General features: G+C 42.7%; 1 protein-coding gene across 4 annotated transcripts in view; it reads left to right on the top strand.

Annotated features, from left to right (window-relative positions):
* DYNC2H1 (dynein cytoplasmic 2 heavy chain 1) overlaps window positions 1-16,880 on the top strand; it is a 256,629-nt gene that overhangs the window by 57,366 nt on the left and 182,383 nt on the right. For all 4 annotated transcript variants that reach the window (XM_045077504.1, XM_045077505.1, XM_045077507.1 and 1 more), the window contains exons 38-48: window positions 591-855; window positions 2,158-2,365; window positions 3,367-3,496; window positions 6,199-6,354; window positions 7,606-7,865; window positions 8,725-8,971; window positions 10,011-10,162; window positions 11,142-11,286; window positions 12,890-12,992; window positions 13,388-13,555; window positions 16,685-16,815. In XM_045077504.1, coding sequence (XP_044933439.1) covers window positions 591-855; window positions 2,158-2,365; window positions 3,367-3,496; window positions 6,199-6,354; window positions 7,606-7,865; window positions 8,725-8,971; window positions 10,011-10,162; window positions 11,142-11,286; window positions 12,890-12,992; window positions 13,388-13,555; window positions 16,685-16,815 — 1,965 coding nt within the window. The remainder of the gene's footprint in view (window positions 1-590; window positions 856-2,157; window positions 2,366-3,366; window positions 3,497-6,198; window positions 6,355-7,605; window positions 7,866-8,724; window positions 8,972-10,010; window positions 10,163-11,141; window positions 11,287-12,889; window positions 12,993-13,387; window positions 13,556-16,684; window positions 16,816-16,880) is intronic.

A 16,880-nucleotide genomic window follows, 5' to 3' on the forward strand; every position in this document is an offset into this window, starting at 1 on the left:
GGGAGTGGGAGAAGCAGTGAGTGAGGAGCCCAATGCAGGACTCGATCCCAGGACCCTGAGATCATGAGTTGAGCTGAAGGCAGACACTTAACCTACTGAGCCATCCCAGTGCCCCAGGATCCATGTCTATTTTTCTCATTATTTTATTCCTGGTGTCCCTTACAGGACCTGGCCCATAGTAGATCTGTCAAACGTGTTTGATAATTGATTACTTATGGTTTAGTTTCACTTTGACAGTTTCTTAGGAGAAATTCTTTTCAGCAGCTTTTTAAACGTAGCACTAGTACATGTTCACGATGAACACTGTTTTGTCAGGTTTTTTTTTTTGTTTGTTTGATTTTTGGTGAGATACAGAATATCCATGAATCAACAAATGAATAAAATAATGAATATATCATATTTGCGTGATTAAAAGAATGAGCATGTTGTGTTCTCAAATGACTTGGAAATTATACTTGTGTCTTTTAAATTTCAGACTTAAAGATCACAGTATAAATGTGCTCAGATTTATTTGGGTGTATTTTGTTACAGAGTGAGAACAGATGCTTATGTACTGTAAATCTCATACAGACATGTTTGTTTTCTACTAGATCAAGAAGGCTTTAGAGTTGTATGAACAGTTATGCCAGAGAATGGGCGTTGTCATTGTCGGTCCGAGCGGTGCCGGGAAGTCGACCCTGTGGAGGATGCTGCGGGCGGCGCTGTGCAGAGTTGGTAGAGCCGTCAAGCAGTACACCATGAATCCCAAAGCCATGCCTCGGCATCAGCTGCTGGGCCATATTGACATGGACACAAGGGAGTGGTCCGATGGCGTTTTGACAAATAGCGCTCGCCAGGTGGTCCGAGAACCTCCAGGTTGGTCTGTGTTCTGTGATTCACTGCTTTCCTTAGTCCTTTAGAGAGGACGACGGGATGTGTTTCTAATGCTGTCCTCATGAAAGCCTTCACAGGACCGTGAATTGCCTTGTAAATGATGTATGTGACCATTTACTTGAGAGGGGCCCAAGACGTGCTGTCATGTTGATCCGGACTAAACAGGGGCTCCTGTTACAGTAGGAACTCGGGGTAATCCGGATGAGCTGTAATTCATGACTAGATCAAGTTACTGAAAAATAGAAAATCTTTCTATTTTTAGGGCCTTATAAATAAGAAGATGACAGATTTTATTTGGGGTTAAAATCGGTGTGTGTGTGTGTGTGTGTGTGTGTGTGTGTGTGTGTGTGTTATGTGTGAATACTTCTAACTCACAATTTATAATACAGTGTTTTGGATAATTTTAAAAATTTAAGTTATGAAACAGTAGACATCTTGCTCTAAATTTTTTGATTTGGTGTTTAAAGCAATTTTTGGCCAGAATCTGAGAAGACTTCCTACTTTTTGTAAGGTCATAACTAAAAGTTGTGTTTCTAAGCCAGTGAGGGAAGGGCTTAGAATTGAGACATTAAAAGAGATTTTCTGGGTAGTTTTTCATTTTCACTGTGGTTAATAATATCACAGTAAGTAAAAACCAAGTGTTGCCTATGTTGATTTATCACACTTTTATGGGTGATATTTTCCTATTTGAATTGAGGTCTAAGGACCCTTGAAACCACTCTCATTTTAGGAAGGATGAATTTAAAAAAGAAGTTTGTCTCTGAAAAATCTTGTGTACACAACACTGCCTCTCTGCTTTGAAGTCAGCTTTTTAATGTATCAGAGAAATTTGATGGGTGAATTTTGTATTTCTGAAGGAGAATGCTAAAATGGGTTTCCTGTATTTACGACAAGAGATACTCTATTCTTATGACCTGGTAGAAACAGAAGTGTGGAGAATATCGCACAGGGTCAGGGAACTGGAAATAGCTCAGTCTCGCTCACTGTCTTGTCCTTTAGGGCGGTCCCTGTTGTGTATGTCTGGGGGGCAGGTAGGGCATTAGCGCATGGCTCGTGGCCAGCCTTTGGTCAGCGATGCTAGGAGTGCCCGTGAGGCCTCGAGGGCGCCTGTACTGCAGGTTCACAGGGAAGAGCTCAGCTTGTGCTTTGGCTCTTTGTAACACAAAATAACACTGGGTGGAAATTACTTCTGGAGAGGAAGAGGTGGTTATTGTATTCCTTATTTTTAGTTGTTATCACTGCATCTAGTTTCATTTTACCTCCACTTCTTCGTTCTGAAAACAGATGTGAGCTCCTGGATAATATGCGATGGTGATATCGACCCTGAGTGGATCGAGTCCCTCAACTCCGTTCTGGATGACAATCGGCTCCTCACCATGCCCAGTGGAGAGAGGATTCAGTTCGGCCCAAATGTTAACTTTGTATTTGAAACTCATGATTTAAGCTGTGCCTCGCCAGCCACAATATCTAGAATGGGAATGATCTTTCTTAGGTAAACCATCAGAGTTCTTGCCTATGTGACGTGAGGATAGTCTGCAGTTACCGGTTTGGTTTCAGAGTGGAATAAGTTGTATGAATGATATGTAAATACGTGCCTCCTCATTTTCTGTTAACTTCTTGTTAGGTGTTACTTCTGACAGAGAGTGACTGTTTCAGTGCTGTTACATTGTTTCAGTGTTCAGTGTGTTACAGTTGCTAAGGACTATTTGTTTACTTCAGTGACACAGCAAGTATTTCATTGTTTTTTTTTTCCCTCTTACTTTTGTTTAAATGTTACCAGTGCAGGAAGTGAACAAGCTGGCAGTGAGCTGGAGGCTAATAATCCTAAACTAAGCAGTGGTATCTTAATCATAGAATCTTTGATTCATAGAATTTTAGGGCCAACTTAGGCCAACCTAGGAAAGTGACTCTCACTGTACAAATTCGAAACCTCTTGACTTAATGTTTCCTTTCTTCCTCTGCATAGTTGGAGGAGGCTTCAGGGGCAAAAATGAAGAATAAATGAATTTTAGATATCATGTAGAGTAGTCTGAGGCCAGAGCATAAACATTGCAGCCAATTCCATTTTCCAAAACAAGTAATTACAAAGCTTTCTTTTGCTTTTTGGATTCTTGTTTTAGCTTTTGACACGTATAGGTCTGTATAAATGCCCTACTCTTGTAGCACCATTTGAAGCTATTTTTGGTGTTGTGTGACAAGATAGTGTTATCAAGTTGGTTCAGACTGTTTCCGAAATTAATTGCTTGCTGTTTCTTTTTTTTTTTAAGATTTTATTTATTTATTAGACAGAGAGGCAGTGAGAGAAGGAACACAAGCAGGAGGAGTGGGAGAAGCAGGCTTCCTGTGGAGCAAGGAGCCCGATGTGGGGCTTGATCCTAGGACCCCGGGATCGTGACCTTAGCCAAAGGCAGACGCTTAATCCACTGAGCCACCCAGGCACCCCTGACAGTGTCTTCATGAGTAATTTCCTACATGCTTATTAATCTGTTTCAGTGATGAAGAGACAGATGTTAATTCTCTGATAAAATCTTGGTTGAAGAATCAACCTCCTGATTTCAGGAATAATCTTGAAAACTGGATTGGAGATTACTTTGAAAAAGCTTTACAGTGGGTTCTGAAGCAGGTAAGTTAGCCATAATATTTCATAATTAGTCATTTAGGCTAGAAGTGAGTAAGAGTGTTGCTTAGACACAGCTGCCTGTCAGTCAGAATCTGGGGGCAGAGTGGGAAGTAGGTGTCTTCACTGCTATCCTGCTCTTTGTCTTGGCTTAACTTTTTATTGTGCTTAGAACACTTCAATTCTCCCACCTACACTGCTTACCAAAAAATCCTGAATAGTGGAATCTCCCTTTTTTTTTTTTTTTCTAGGAAAACCATGTTACTGTCACGTTTCACTGTCAGTAAATATCCCCGTGGTGCTAAGTATGCTTAGTGTACTTACATTTACTTTACTGCTTGTATTTCTTGATAAAAACAATGTCAAGTTCATACTAAAGTAGAAAAGGGAGGCAAATTATTACAATATTATTAAGAACTGTCTATCCAAAATATTACTGGATCTGTAAGATACGTGATCAAGCATAGCACTAGACAAGACTTAGAGGGGACAGGACAGTCTCCGATTGGGAAAAGTTTGCCTAATGGAGAAAGATGAGATATGAAGGAGCATCAAAATCGGATGAAGAGATTTTTCTATCTTCTAGGAGAGTTTAAAAAGGTGATCACACTTAATTTTGAATTTGAAGCATGAACAGAAGTTTCACTTGCACAGAAGATGTGGGAGGGCTTTTACAGGTTCTACAAGATTTTTCAACTATTTCTAGCTTTTATGTCATTGCTTTTATGAGAAATGTAAACAGAAAAATTAAGGAAATAAATAGCAGTGCAAGTACTTTGGGGAAGTATCTGGTTGCTAATTTGAACTTGATTTAGTGGTTACTACTTGGGGACCAAATAAGATTTATGGAGAAATGGAGATATCACTTCAGTTTTCTCATCCTTTTCCCTTCCTTCCTGTAAGGATAGAGATGGAGGGATAGGGACTGGTGAGTAGCGGCATGTGAGTGACCGAGGTTTCCCTGGAGGCCTCGGGGCACGCAGCACTCCCTCCAGCCTGATGAGCTGTCTTCCTCTTTCTGTCACACCTGCACACCTTCAGCTCCTAGCACCGTGAGCGTGAGGACCACGCTTTAATGTGTCCGCAGACCCAGCTGTGGTCACGGAGGCGCACAGGAGCGTGTGTGCTTTAGGAAACACCTGCCGCCGCTGTCCTCACTGCTCTGCAGCGGCTCTGCTGACTTCAGGGGCGTGACGGATGCGGAGCCCACAAGGGGCTCCAGAGCAAGTTCTGGAGGTCACCTCTGGGGGGGCGGGAGAGGGGGACTGTTATGGGGAAAGGGGAACTGTAACACTGGGCGGGATTTACTGATATACGGGGTTTCTGGGTGTAGGCATGAGGACTGGATAAATGATCAAGCCAAAGAATGGATTTCAGTTAGAAAATAAACTGATTGTGTTTTGAGATCAGGTCCCTATGCTTGACATTTTTTTTTTTTTTTAATGTGTTGAGGATTCCTTCCTTCTTATTTTGTACTTTGTTCACTGTGTTTACATTCTGAGATATACCATAATGGGTACCCAAACCAAATGCTGATTTTATCTCTAACGAGAGCTTTGCTTTCTTGTATCAACTGAGCAAATAAGACAAGGTAGAAGAAAGTACAACTGTTTCCTTTATCTTACCTTTAAAGCCTAGAATTCTTAGCACAGCATTTCTACTCACCTTCTCCCTTTTTGGTGCTCCTCCTCCTGTTTCTCCAATCCTCTAAAAATATATTTTTCTTGCAGAGCAATTTTTAAAAAAATGTAAATTGGATCATTTTACTCTCTTACTTAAAAACATTTTTAAATTAGTGAAGCTAAAAGTTGCATTGCTTACCGTGGCCTCTGCAATTCTGCATACTCTGGCCCTTGCCTCCCTCTCATTTCTGAACTACCCCAGGGGCTTACCTTTGCCTGTGCTGTGCTCTCTGCATGCCCTGCAGATCCCATCCTGCAGGGGCGGGCTTGGCTGTGACCATTGTCAAAGAGGCGAGCTCTCCATCTGACTCTGAGAGCCCTGTGTCCTCCTCTGCAGCTTTTCCTGGGACTTGTGGGCCGTCTCCTCTGCGAGACTGGAGTCGCAGGCATGGGAGTTTCTGTGTAGCTCACCTTTCTTTTTCTATCTTTCTTTCTTTCTTTTTTTTTTTTTTCATACCTAGCACCACAGGGGCATGCAAGTGATGCATAAATGGTTCTCTCTAAGTATGTGGGAGATTGAATGAATGAGAACCTTCCCCTCTTTTAGCCTCTTGGCAGTTGCACAGGGCTCCAGGCGCCCACAGATGGAAATCACTGCAACCCACAAGTTTCATTTTGGTGGAGAGCCAAATCCACATGGTTTTTGTGTTAAGTCTGCTTGTACCAGCCATAGTTGTGCAGTGTTCTCTAGCTTCCTTTTTATCAGTGGGGGGAAGTGGAGGACTATTCTTTCTAGACCCTGCTCAGTGATGGTCTTTTTCTTTTCTTCAAGTTTAGGAAGTAAACAAACCACCAGCAGTTAAGGGCTCTGGCACTTACTGCTAGAAACACACAATTTGCATTTTTCTAATCACTTTTTTAAAAAGTTTATGCATATAAACTGAATGAAATGTCAACTTTTTACATCTTGAGTAGAAGGATACATTTAACAATCGTATTTGAAAAGATAGGTGAATGTAAATCTGTATGTTTGTGTTTGCTGATCAATGTTTATTTTTTGTCTCTTCCATGGATTTTAATCAACAGAACGACTATGTGGTTGAAACAAGTCTGGTCGGCACTGTGATGAACGGACTGTCACATCTACGTGGTTGCCAAAATCATGACCAATTTATTATCAGTCTCATACGGGGACTTGGTGGAAATCTGAACATGAAATCACGTCTGGAATTCACCAAAGAGGTGATGCACACTTAAAACCTATTTAAGTCAACATTTTTCTTTAATTTTCAAGGACTCTTAATTGCCAAAATTCAGTGATTTGTAACTGTAAGGTGTAAAGCCGTTTAATTTTGAAATTATGCATTCAATAAAAGACTTAGGCATTTGAATATATGTACTTATTTTCTCCTTTGAACTAGTTTATAGTATTTTATGATACTTAAATTTTATAAAATAATGTTTTTTTAATATATTTTTTTTGTCAGATGTTTTTGAAACTAGCCATATGAATATATATAATTATTCATTTTAAATTTTAGAATGACACATATTTTTAATCATTTATTTAACCAGAACAGTTTTAGCAGTTTGGAATGTTAGGATGGATTAATCATTATCAACATTTTCTTTAATAAATGTAAAGGTGTATTTCAGCCAAGTTGTTTATAAAACAATATCATATATATTAAAGGCTGTCATCCTGTTAGCTTCTGTTGAAAGCATTGAACATGCATTTCTCTGGGTTGGCTCGCACATCATCTTTCTGCATTTGTGTCATCTCTTTCTTCTTTGGTGCCATCATTTACTGCTTTCTCTGTGCTGCTCCCTGTCCATGTCTGTTCTGCTGCCTCGTTGCCAGGTGCTTCTTGCCACTCGATCCCGGATCTGTGCTGCATTTGAGCAGACGTTCTCATGCTGCAGATCAGAGGCAGGGTGCTGAAGCTTAGCACCAGGTGAACTCTCTGATTTATATCTGCGCAGACAGCAGGTTTTCAGTGTTCGAGGGAACAGCAGCTTGGGAACAGTGCCGGGACCACTGTAATGGGTGGGACTAAGTTCCTACAATGATTCAGTGTTTAAAAATATGACTTTTATTTATTTGCTTAAATAATCATTGAAAGAATGATATTTGACATAGCATTGTTGCTGTAATTATACTTATTTATTTGACAGAGAGAGAGATCACAAGGAGGCAGAGAGGCAGGCAGAGAGAGAGGGGGAAGCAGGCTCCCTGCTCCGCGGAGAGCCCGATGTGGGGCTCGATCCGAGGACCCTGGGATCATAACCTGAGCTGAGGGCAGAGGCTTAACCCACTGAGCCACCCAGGCGCCCCTTCATTGTTGCTGAAATTATAAAAGACATTTGGTAGGGTTAGCATAGGAGAATATTCTTTTAAACTGAGACAGTTGACTTTGGGACATTGAAGAATTAAAATTTTACACTCTCTTGTTTGGAGTATGTGAAAACCCATCACAATGTTTTCCTCTGCAGGTTTTTAACTGGGCACGAGAGTCTCCTCCAGACCCTCACAAACCCATGGACACCTACTATGACTCTGGTAGAGGACGATTAGCATCTTATGTGCTGAAAAAGCCAGAAAACTTGACGGCCGATGATTTTAGTAATGGCCAAACTCTCCCCGTCATTCAGATTCCTGACATGCAGCGAGGCCTGGATCATTTCAGACCGTGGTTAAGTTCTGATACCAAACAGCCATTTATTCTCGTAGGACCAGAAGGATGTGGCAAAGGGTAAGGGCAGAAACTTGGTGGTTGAGGTGCATGGTGTGAACTCATGCTCTTCTTGAATTTAGTAGCTTTACCTTCCGTTTGGTTAAAGGAGCATTTACATATACATTTTCAGGAAGGACTCTTCCCATTATCACTACTGATGTAAATGATATGACTACAGAGAACTTCAGAGAAGAAAATGTCTTTTTTTCTCCCAGGTTACCTGTTTTCTAACGGAAAAAGAATAGTCGAAGAAGATAGCCTTCAAAAGAAAACATGCATACAGTCCCACCAAAAACTAAATACCTTAGATATACTCACAAACTATTACCTGCTTTAGTTACAAAAAATGCATCTTGAAGTTAGCTCTCTATTTAAAAACAACTTTTACATCTGTGTAATTCAGCCTATTTTTGGTGCCTACTGAGTGTAGTTTCTGGAAATAAAGAAGACATGATTATTTGTTTCACATTTTAGTAGTAATTTAAAAATTCTATAAAATCATAGTATTTTTTTTTAGCTTGTTGTACTTAACATCATAAAATCTTTCCTTCAGCTATGGGGAATCTTTTATATGTACTTTTATATGTGGTATCTTTTATATGTACTTTGTCAAATTAAATTATTTCTGTAACCTTAGATTTTTTTTTTTTTTGCTGATTGACTCCCAGGAATGCCTTAAAATATAAATTTATATTTTATATTGTAAAAAATTAGAAAGCTACCTGTTAAGCCATATCCAGATTTACCATTTTCCTCTTAAACATCGTCTTATATGATTTAGACACCACAGTATTTGTGAAATAGGAGTTTCATATTGAATGTACACGGTGTTTCCCTGGTGGTGTTTTCACTGTCTGCCGCTCTCCGCCTCTCACAGGATGCTGCTTCAGTACGCCTTCTCCCAGCTCCGCTCCACACAGATCGCTACGATTCACTGCAGTGCACAGACCACGTCCCGGCACCTCCTGCAGAAGCTGAGCCAGACGTGCATGGTGATCAGCACCAACACGGGCCGCGTGTACAGGCCGAGGGACTGCGAGAGGCTTGTCCTCTACCTGAAGGATATCAACCTGCCCAAGCTGGACAAATGGGGCACCAGCACGTTGGTGGCTTTCCTGCAGCAGGTGAGTTTTCTTCCTTAAAGCACTCGGATGTGACCGGAAACGTTGGGAAACGTTGGAAGATCTGCTTTCCTCCTCAGGCTCAGTGTTCTCCAGCATGCGTTATATCTTACACTCCCGAAGCTTGTAGGAATCTGGTTCTGGGGTACTTTCTTCCTTTCCCTGTCTCTTCTTTCTTTTTTAGAGAGACTTTATTTTTAAGTCATCTCTACACCTAGCATAGGGCTCGAACTCACGACCCTGAAATTAAGAGTCACACACTCCACCGACAGAGCCAGCCAGGCACCCCCACGATGCTCCCTTCCTTGACCTTCTTCCCTGTAGAAGCTAGCATTACAGGAAGGTGCTATATGACAGGAAGAGTCAAAATGACCTTCACCCTGTATGTATTTCCTGTCCTTTATTTCTAAAACAGGGAAAGCAGCAGGTTGGGGTGATGTGGGATTTGGGGAAATTTTTGCTTCATTTTTCTAGGGATGCATTTTTCAGAGAGCACATGGACTTCCTTGATCATGGCCCCTTTCGGGCTTCCTTAGCTCAGTCCTCTCCCCTTTTTGCCCATGTAAAGGCAAAGGTCAGAGACCATACATTCCGTCAGTGTGGAGGCTTTACTTCTTTATGGGATTTGCATCACATTAGAGTTTATTATGTTTATATGGGTTCAAACTTAGCTTAACGATGTAACTGTAGAAGATGATAAAATATTCATAAAGAAAACCAAAATAGTTTCCTTATATTTTTCCCGATTTCTTTCACTTTTTTTTCTTAATCGTTGGTAGATTATACTGTCATCTGGATTTTAATGTTTATTGGAGACAAAAGCACTTTAAAAATGAGGGTAAATCACCTAATATTAAATGCAGACTGGTGGTTAATAAGAGTATTAATTTTAGTGTTATAAGAATTTCAATCTTAAATTTTTCAGTTAGAGGAGGGTGATTGCATTTGGAAACAATTGAATTTTATGCAAGAATATTTAATAACTCTACTAGAAAATCCTAAGCCTAAATAACACGTTTGCAATACATTTATTTTCAAAAAGGTATTGACTTATCAAGGATTTTACGATGAAAATTTGGAATGGGTTGGTTTAGAGAATATTCAGATTGTGGCTTCTATGTCAGCTGGAGGAAGACTGGGGAGACACAAGCTGACCACCAGGTTCACTTCCATTGTTCGCCTTTGCGCTGTGGAGTATGTATCATAGTGTTCTTAATTTTTTTTTTTTTTTAATTTGGGGAGATGTCTCCTATATTTGAACTTTACTAAAGGTATCCATTAATGACATTTCTTTAAAATGGAGACTTTAAAATTAGTAAAACTTGAGTTTTGATAATCTTTTTACCTGCCCTTGCTAAACTTTAGGCAGTAATTTAGGGTGATAAAGGTGTTAATCAGTGCTTCTTAAATATTAGAAATAAAGTCTAAAATGTTCTAAAATGTCAGTATCAGTAATCTGAATGATGGATTTTAGATTTAAATATGGGTTTTATAAAACAAAAATATTATCACATTTCATGAAGATAGATAATGTAACTAGGCACGAGGTAAGTCAAGTCAGGTGTGTGGGTGACAGTGTTAAGCCTGATGCGCGCATCCGTCTGCGTGCCCAGAATTGTAGCAAGGATGTGCAGATTCTGTGGGCGTGGAGCTGCTCCTCTGTTCTGTTTTGCCTTACAAAATCCTGTTTGGATGCTTCCCTGCTAATCGCACCCATCTATTATATGTACTTTCAGAAAGGTTATAGCTCCCAGTTAGGCTGTATTGAAATCAATTTTGTCTTGAGAAAAACAGGTTGATTTCACCTGTTGTATTAGTTTTGCTTTTACCATTCTGAGGCGGATTACTGCTTTATGGGTAGGTGTTACTTAAAATACTATTTCTTAAGCAAAATTTACCTCTTGGTCCTTTCTAAAAATCAGTGGTTTCCAAACAGTTAGGTTTTTAAGTAGTTTCCCTGGAAACTTCTATTAGGACCCTCAGTGTTTGAGAGCAGATAAAGAGCTGTCAGAAAGGGACCTGGAGCGTGGCTTTAGTCTCTCGATAGATTGGGGGCAGGGTGTGGGTACCCAGATCTCAGAGCAGCACAGCTGGAAAACTGCTGCAAATGAACACTAACAGAACAATCCGGAACATTGCTTTTTCAGCTGTTTTCTTATGTGCCCTTTTCCAGTTACCCAGAAAGAGAGCAACTGCAGACTATCTATGGAGCATATTTGGAGCCTGTTCTCCATAAAAATCTGAAGAGTCACTCTATTTGGGGCTCTTCCTCAAAAATCTATCTCTTAGCAGGATCTATGGTCCAAGTGTATGAACAGGTAAATACTTGCTCATTTATATTGTCGTTGTTGTGTCTCTTGGTTTCAGTCCCAGAGGACTGCCTTTAATGCTGACCTGCGCTGACACTCCACCTTTCTGCTCGTCTTGTCGGTTGGACTTTTCTGCCAGACAGTGAGCTCTCTGAGGCCAGAGGCCTGCTGAGCCATCCGGCACTGTGTCTACGGACACTTGGTGAAACGGGTTGAACAAGTCGTGCTGGGTGGTTATTCTGTTACCTGCTAACATGCAGCATATTCAGAATGTTCCTCTGCTTTCCAAAACTCGATCTTTCTCCTGACTTCTGTCAGTGTCTGTCTGCGAGACTTCAAACCGGAGCATGGGCTTTGAGGTTTCTTTCTTTCTTGTGGCATGTGAGAAAATGCCTCAGGTTCCTTCCATGGGGAAGCAGGACGGGCTTGGCATCAGGTGGTAAGGGCACAGGAGACATTTACGCAGTAACTGCTTGTCTAGTGGCCGCGCTGGGGATGCAGAGATGACCGAGTCTCTGCCTACAGACCCGTCAGGAACCCGCTCCTGTAGACAAAGTCCGACTACAGCGGGATGAGTCGTAGATCGGTGACAACAGGCACGAATTAGCGGAGATGGGGAAGCACGTGACTGCTGTGTGCTAGTTGTTACACGGACTTGGGATAAGATCTGAGTTGGTTTGTTCTGAAAGACTGATTGCAAGATCGGTTTGAAAGATCGGCTTATTTATGAGAGGGCATGCGGCGTGGCGGAGGGAGGGGTGGAGAGAGAGAGACTCTCCAGCAGACTCCACACTCAGCACAGAGCCTCTATCTCATGACCCTGAAATCACAACCTGAGCCGAAATCAAGATTCAGGTGGGTGCTCAACTGACCGAGCCACCCAGGCACCCCAGTTTGGGGTCTGAGTTTTGAGAAATGAATAGACGTTCCCAGAGTGGCTGAGATGAAAAAGAGCTTCCTGGGTGAAGGGAGCAGCGCATTCAAGTTAGGGAAGTGTTTGCGGAGGATGCTTTTTGTCGATGTGGAGTAGAAGTAGGGCAAGAGAATTAGAAAGCAGTGATTACTTTCTAAATTAATTCAGAAGTTAAGGGATCAAGGGCAGAATGAGAGCAGGGGTACTGTCCGTGGAGAGGAAGGCACAGGCTCTCACTGGTTCTGTATCCAGGAGGAGCGGTCTGGTTTGTCAGCGACTCACGGACTTGGCGAGCACACACTGCTCTGCGGCCCCGAGCCCTCAAAAGCGCGTCTTTCCCAGACCTGGGCGCCGTGGAATAGCGATGGCTGTTCAGGAAGCTTAGCTTCACCTTCCTTGAATTCTTTTGCTCACCAGGGCTTTTTAACCTTTTATTTTTCTCTTAGACAATGTTTTGGCAGTTTGTTGTAGCCTATGAATGACTGCTCTTAGATCATGTTTTTGAATGGGTAAAATACAATGTCTGAGGTAGCTAAGGAAATCAGTTCTATGAAATACAGTTTTCTCCTCACTAGTAGAACTTGGGCATTCCTGTGAGTCTGTGGTGACTGAAAAACTTAACATATTATGTATTTGGAAATGCATTATGTATATGTTATGTATTTAGAGGGTAGATTGACAGTTTATTTTCTTTTCCAGGTGCGGGCCAAATTTACAGTTGATGATTATAGTCACTATTTCTTTACTCCTTGCATCCTTACCCAGTGGGTTCTTGGCTTATTCAGATACGATTTAGAAGGAGGTAAGTTTTGCTTTCATGATTTCAAATTGCTTCTCTTTGGAATGCCACAGTGTATCTGTGCATGTGTGCGTGTGTTCTGAACTGTTTGCGATTGTCACTGTTAGAACTTGATTTGGGGAAAAATAAAATCGTTACTCATGTTTAATATGCTTTTTGGAATTAATATTTTTATTGACTAAGTAGAGATAATAATGGTTAATATATTTTTTAAAACAATTTGTCAACTTAATAACACGTGGAATTTTACCTTTTTCCCCTTTTCTTGTATTTATCTGACGCCAACCTGACGGTATGCAGATTTTTATTCTCTATTTCTTTCTAGTATTATGTTGAAATAGATCATCTGCAAGTCATTTGAATTCTATTACAACTAAAGAAAATGTTGTCTTTTTAAGGATCTTCAAATCATCCACTAGATTATGTATTAGAAATCGTGGCTTATGAAGCACGGCGCTTATTTCGTGACAAAATTGTTGGTGCGAAGGAACTTCATTTATTTGACAGCATTTTAACATCGGTATTTCAAGGAGATTGGGGCTCAGACGTGCTAGACAATATGGCAGGTAATACAGTACGGAGTTGATGCAGTGTGTGAATGCTATGAGAGCTGTAAACTTATTTTTCTTGGTAATAGCATGATTTCGTGTTTCTGTGCAAATGAAAGGTTTGGGTAATTCAATATTTTATTGCAAGGGGCTGCTTTTTCCTTTTCGCTAGATTTCTAAGTAAATACAAATAAAATAGAGTGACAATAATTGTTTTCTTGGATTCAGGCCATAGTGTTTTATATGTACAGTTCAAAATTGTGCTTCCTGAGAGATTTTTACTAATAAAGGTTTTATTTAAAGCCGTATGTAGATGAACCTTAAAGATCGTTGGGAAAAACCCGTATGTGACTGTAATTAACTTCTGCTTGAGAGTAAGCCGCGTCGTCAGCGCGGAACTCCTTATGAGCTTTCGGCTCTGGCTTGGGCGCTTTCTGCCCGAGTAGAGGACAGCGCTGCCTGCAGCTTTGTCCCTTTGGCAGCTATCAGCACTGGCCATCAGCCCGCAGCTTGAAAACTGTGCTGGGAGGAGCGCGTGTGATATGAAAACTGTCCTGGCGAGAGGTCCTGTGATGCAAGGCCGTGCCGTGGGCGTGTCCGCTGGCAGCCTGCTCGGCCGCAGGAGGACTTTCTGCAAAGCTGGCCTTCGTGAGCGCTCCCGGAGGGCCTGCTGTGTGTGTGCTACGGGCGGCTCTTGGCTGCAGGGCCCTAATTGCTTAGGCCCAAGGGGATTTTGAAGATGAGGAGGATGTTGAGGTGCAGAGAGGGATTTTCCAGGCTCGAGTTTCGGACCCGGGAAGTGCACTGCGGTGGCTGAGGCTGGACGGCAGGTGGGAGCACCCTGCTCACGCCTCTGGCTCCGAGTCGCTGGTTCTGAGGGCGGGCAGCCTTGCCGGGGTGGCCTGTGGCTCTCTCCGGGTACCGCAGGTGGGTTTGATTTCTTCAGTGACATCGGCTTGCTCAGACTGACACTTGCCTGAACGGTGTCTCTTCCTGCACAAATGTCGGTGGTCCACTTTGAGTCCGTGTCTGTACGAAGAGTGAGGCCTCGGCACTTTCTTTGCTGACAGATGTCCGCTTGCGCCGGGGCCATTTATTGGAAAGGGAACTTCTCTTCCTTGAGCTGCTTTGCACTTTGTCAGAGTATGTGTGTGAACATACTTCTCGGGCTCGATTCTGTTGTGTCACTTACGTGTCTGCCTCCTGTCCGTACCGCTGGTTTTCATTACATTACCTGCAGGAGTCTCGAATTTGGGAAGACTGATTTCTCCTGCTGTCTTCTTTTTTGCAGTTTGTTTTTAGCTATTTACATCCCTTTGCCTTCCTATGTATTTTAGAAGAATCTTCTGTATAAATAATATTGCTAAGCTTAGGACAGGAAGTGCCGTAATTCGATGTTGCTTTGGGGAGAAGCGGCAGGATCCGCATGCTGAGTCTTCCAGTCTCGGAGCATGATTCACATATTCTTTGCTTTCTTTTGTCCGTGTTGTGTAGTACTCAGCATATAGGCCCTGCACATAGTTTGTTAGATGAACAACTAAGATACACCATCTTCTGAGTGATACAGGGAGTGTCTTGAGGGATGACAGTACTGCATGAAGGAGAGGGGCAGGGCATTCCTGTGCAGGGGAGAAGAGTGTGCACAGCCTCCGAGGCTCCAGGGAGCTGGAGTATGGAGCAGAGTGCAGCGGTAGACAGGAGACCCAAGCAGTCAGGGTGTCGGGTTGCAGGGGCCTCGGTGGGGGCTTGGCTGTTTTTCTGTGGCATTGGGAAGCACTGCGTGATTCTGTCATGTGTGCCTCGGGAGTGCTAGTAAGGATGCCACTGGAGGGGGCAGAGATGGGTCGCAGAGAACCGCGCTGGGAGGCTGAGAGGCTCTTGTGGTCGTTCAGGGGACACCTGATGACCTATGAAGATGGTGAGCAGCTGTCGCCGGGTTTCAGTGCTTGCAGGCTTCTTGAGTGTCTTTCGGGTGATCTGCGTATCTGCTCCGTGAACACAGCAGTCATGTCTGGTCTGATTGCTCGTCTCTAACAGGAAGTGCAGGGCTTAAACATGGGGTGTTCGATGGATGAATGTTACGTGTTCATCATATGTCTGTTAAGCAGCCGCAAGTATGGGACCAGACTAGAGCTTAGGAGATTTGTCGATAGGTGAATAAGTTTTGGCACAGAAGTAGTTGATGATTTAACCCACAGAATAAGGTTAGCTAGTTCATGGGGAGTGCTTGAGGAGTAAAGAAAAATGGACTGAGTTTTGATCCCGGGGAGATAAGAGTAGAAGGGGTAGGCAGAAACTGAGGACTGGTGCTGTGGCTTGTTGAGTATGGTCCTGCAGCTCTGAGGAAGAAGACTTCCCAAGCACAGCAGGTCATGATGGAGGCAGCGCCTCCAACGGGAATTTGCACTTGGTGATTATGGCAGCATTGTTCCCAAGCAGGAGTTGGACTAGAGAGGTTTCTGCAGAGAAGAGAACATGTAGGAGGAGCGGTGGCGAGGGAAAGAAGACGTGCTGGAGCTGGGGTCTGGGTCACTCTAGCTGCCTCTGAGCTGGGTGTGTGAGGAGGAGGAAGCCTCACCGAGAGGCCTCCCGAACGGACCGGAGGGAAAGGTTCTGCGGGGCAGTCAGCAGATTTCCCTCGTGTGCTCACAGGCTGCTGCTGGAGACAAACTTAAGGGGAAGTGGTTTTTGTTTTCTAATTAAAATTCATTTAATTTTTCCTTTATTTTAGAATTAAGGCTCTTGATGGTATTTATCAATCTGTGTTCTTTCTCAACAAGAGCTTTACGTTCGTTTCAGCTGCCCATTTCGTATGGAGGTTGTGGAGAAGGGGTGAGAAGTAGGGAGAAAGAGCAAAAAGAAGAGGCGTGGGGAGCATTAGGAGGAAGGCACTTCATTTGGGGAGAGGTCGTGGGGGTCAGGGCTGGAGCAGGGACACAGCCATTCCTGGTCAGGGACAGTTTGACATCCTTTGTGTCTTAGCTGACTTGACTATCTCGTCAGGCACTGTGGAGTAACTTACTTCCACTTTTAGGGGATGATCTTGGATAGATTAACTGAAAAATAAAATTTAGTGAGCAATGTATTTCCTGGTGCTGCCATTACAGGTAACACATACAAAACCAAAAACACTTTTTGTTTCTCCAGACAGTTTCTATGTTACATGGGGAGCGCGACACAACTCCGGAACAAGAGTGGCCCCAAGACAGCCACTGCCTCCTCATGGGAAACCCCTTGGAAAACTGAATTCTGCAGACCTCAAGGATGTTATTAGAAAGGTATAATCTGGGGCGCTTGGGTGGCTCAGGGGGTGAAGCGTCTGCCTTCGGCTCTGGGTCCTGAG

This window comes from Mustela putorius, unplaced genomic scaffold, assembly GCF_011764305.1.
Source record: "Mustela putorius furo isolate JIRA1106 unplaced genomic scaffold, ASM1176430v1.1 tig00000198_pilon_pilon_pilon, whole genome shotgun sequence".
Taxonomy (NCBI): domain Eukaryota; kingdom Metazoa; phylum Chordata; class Mammalia; order Carnivora; family Mustelidae; genus Mustela; species Mustela putorius.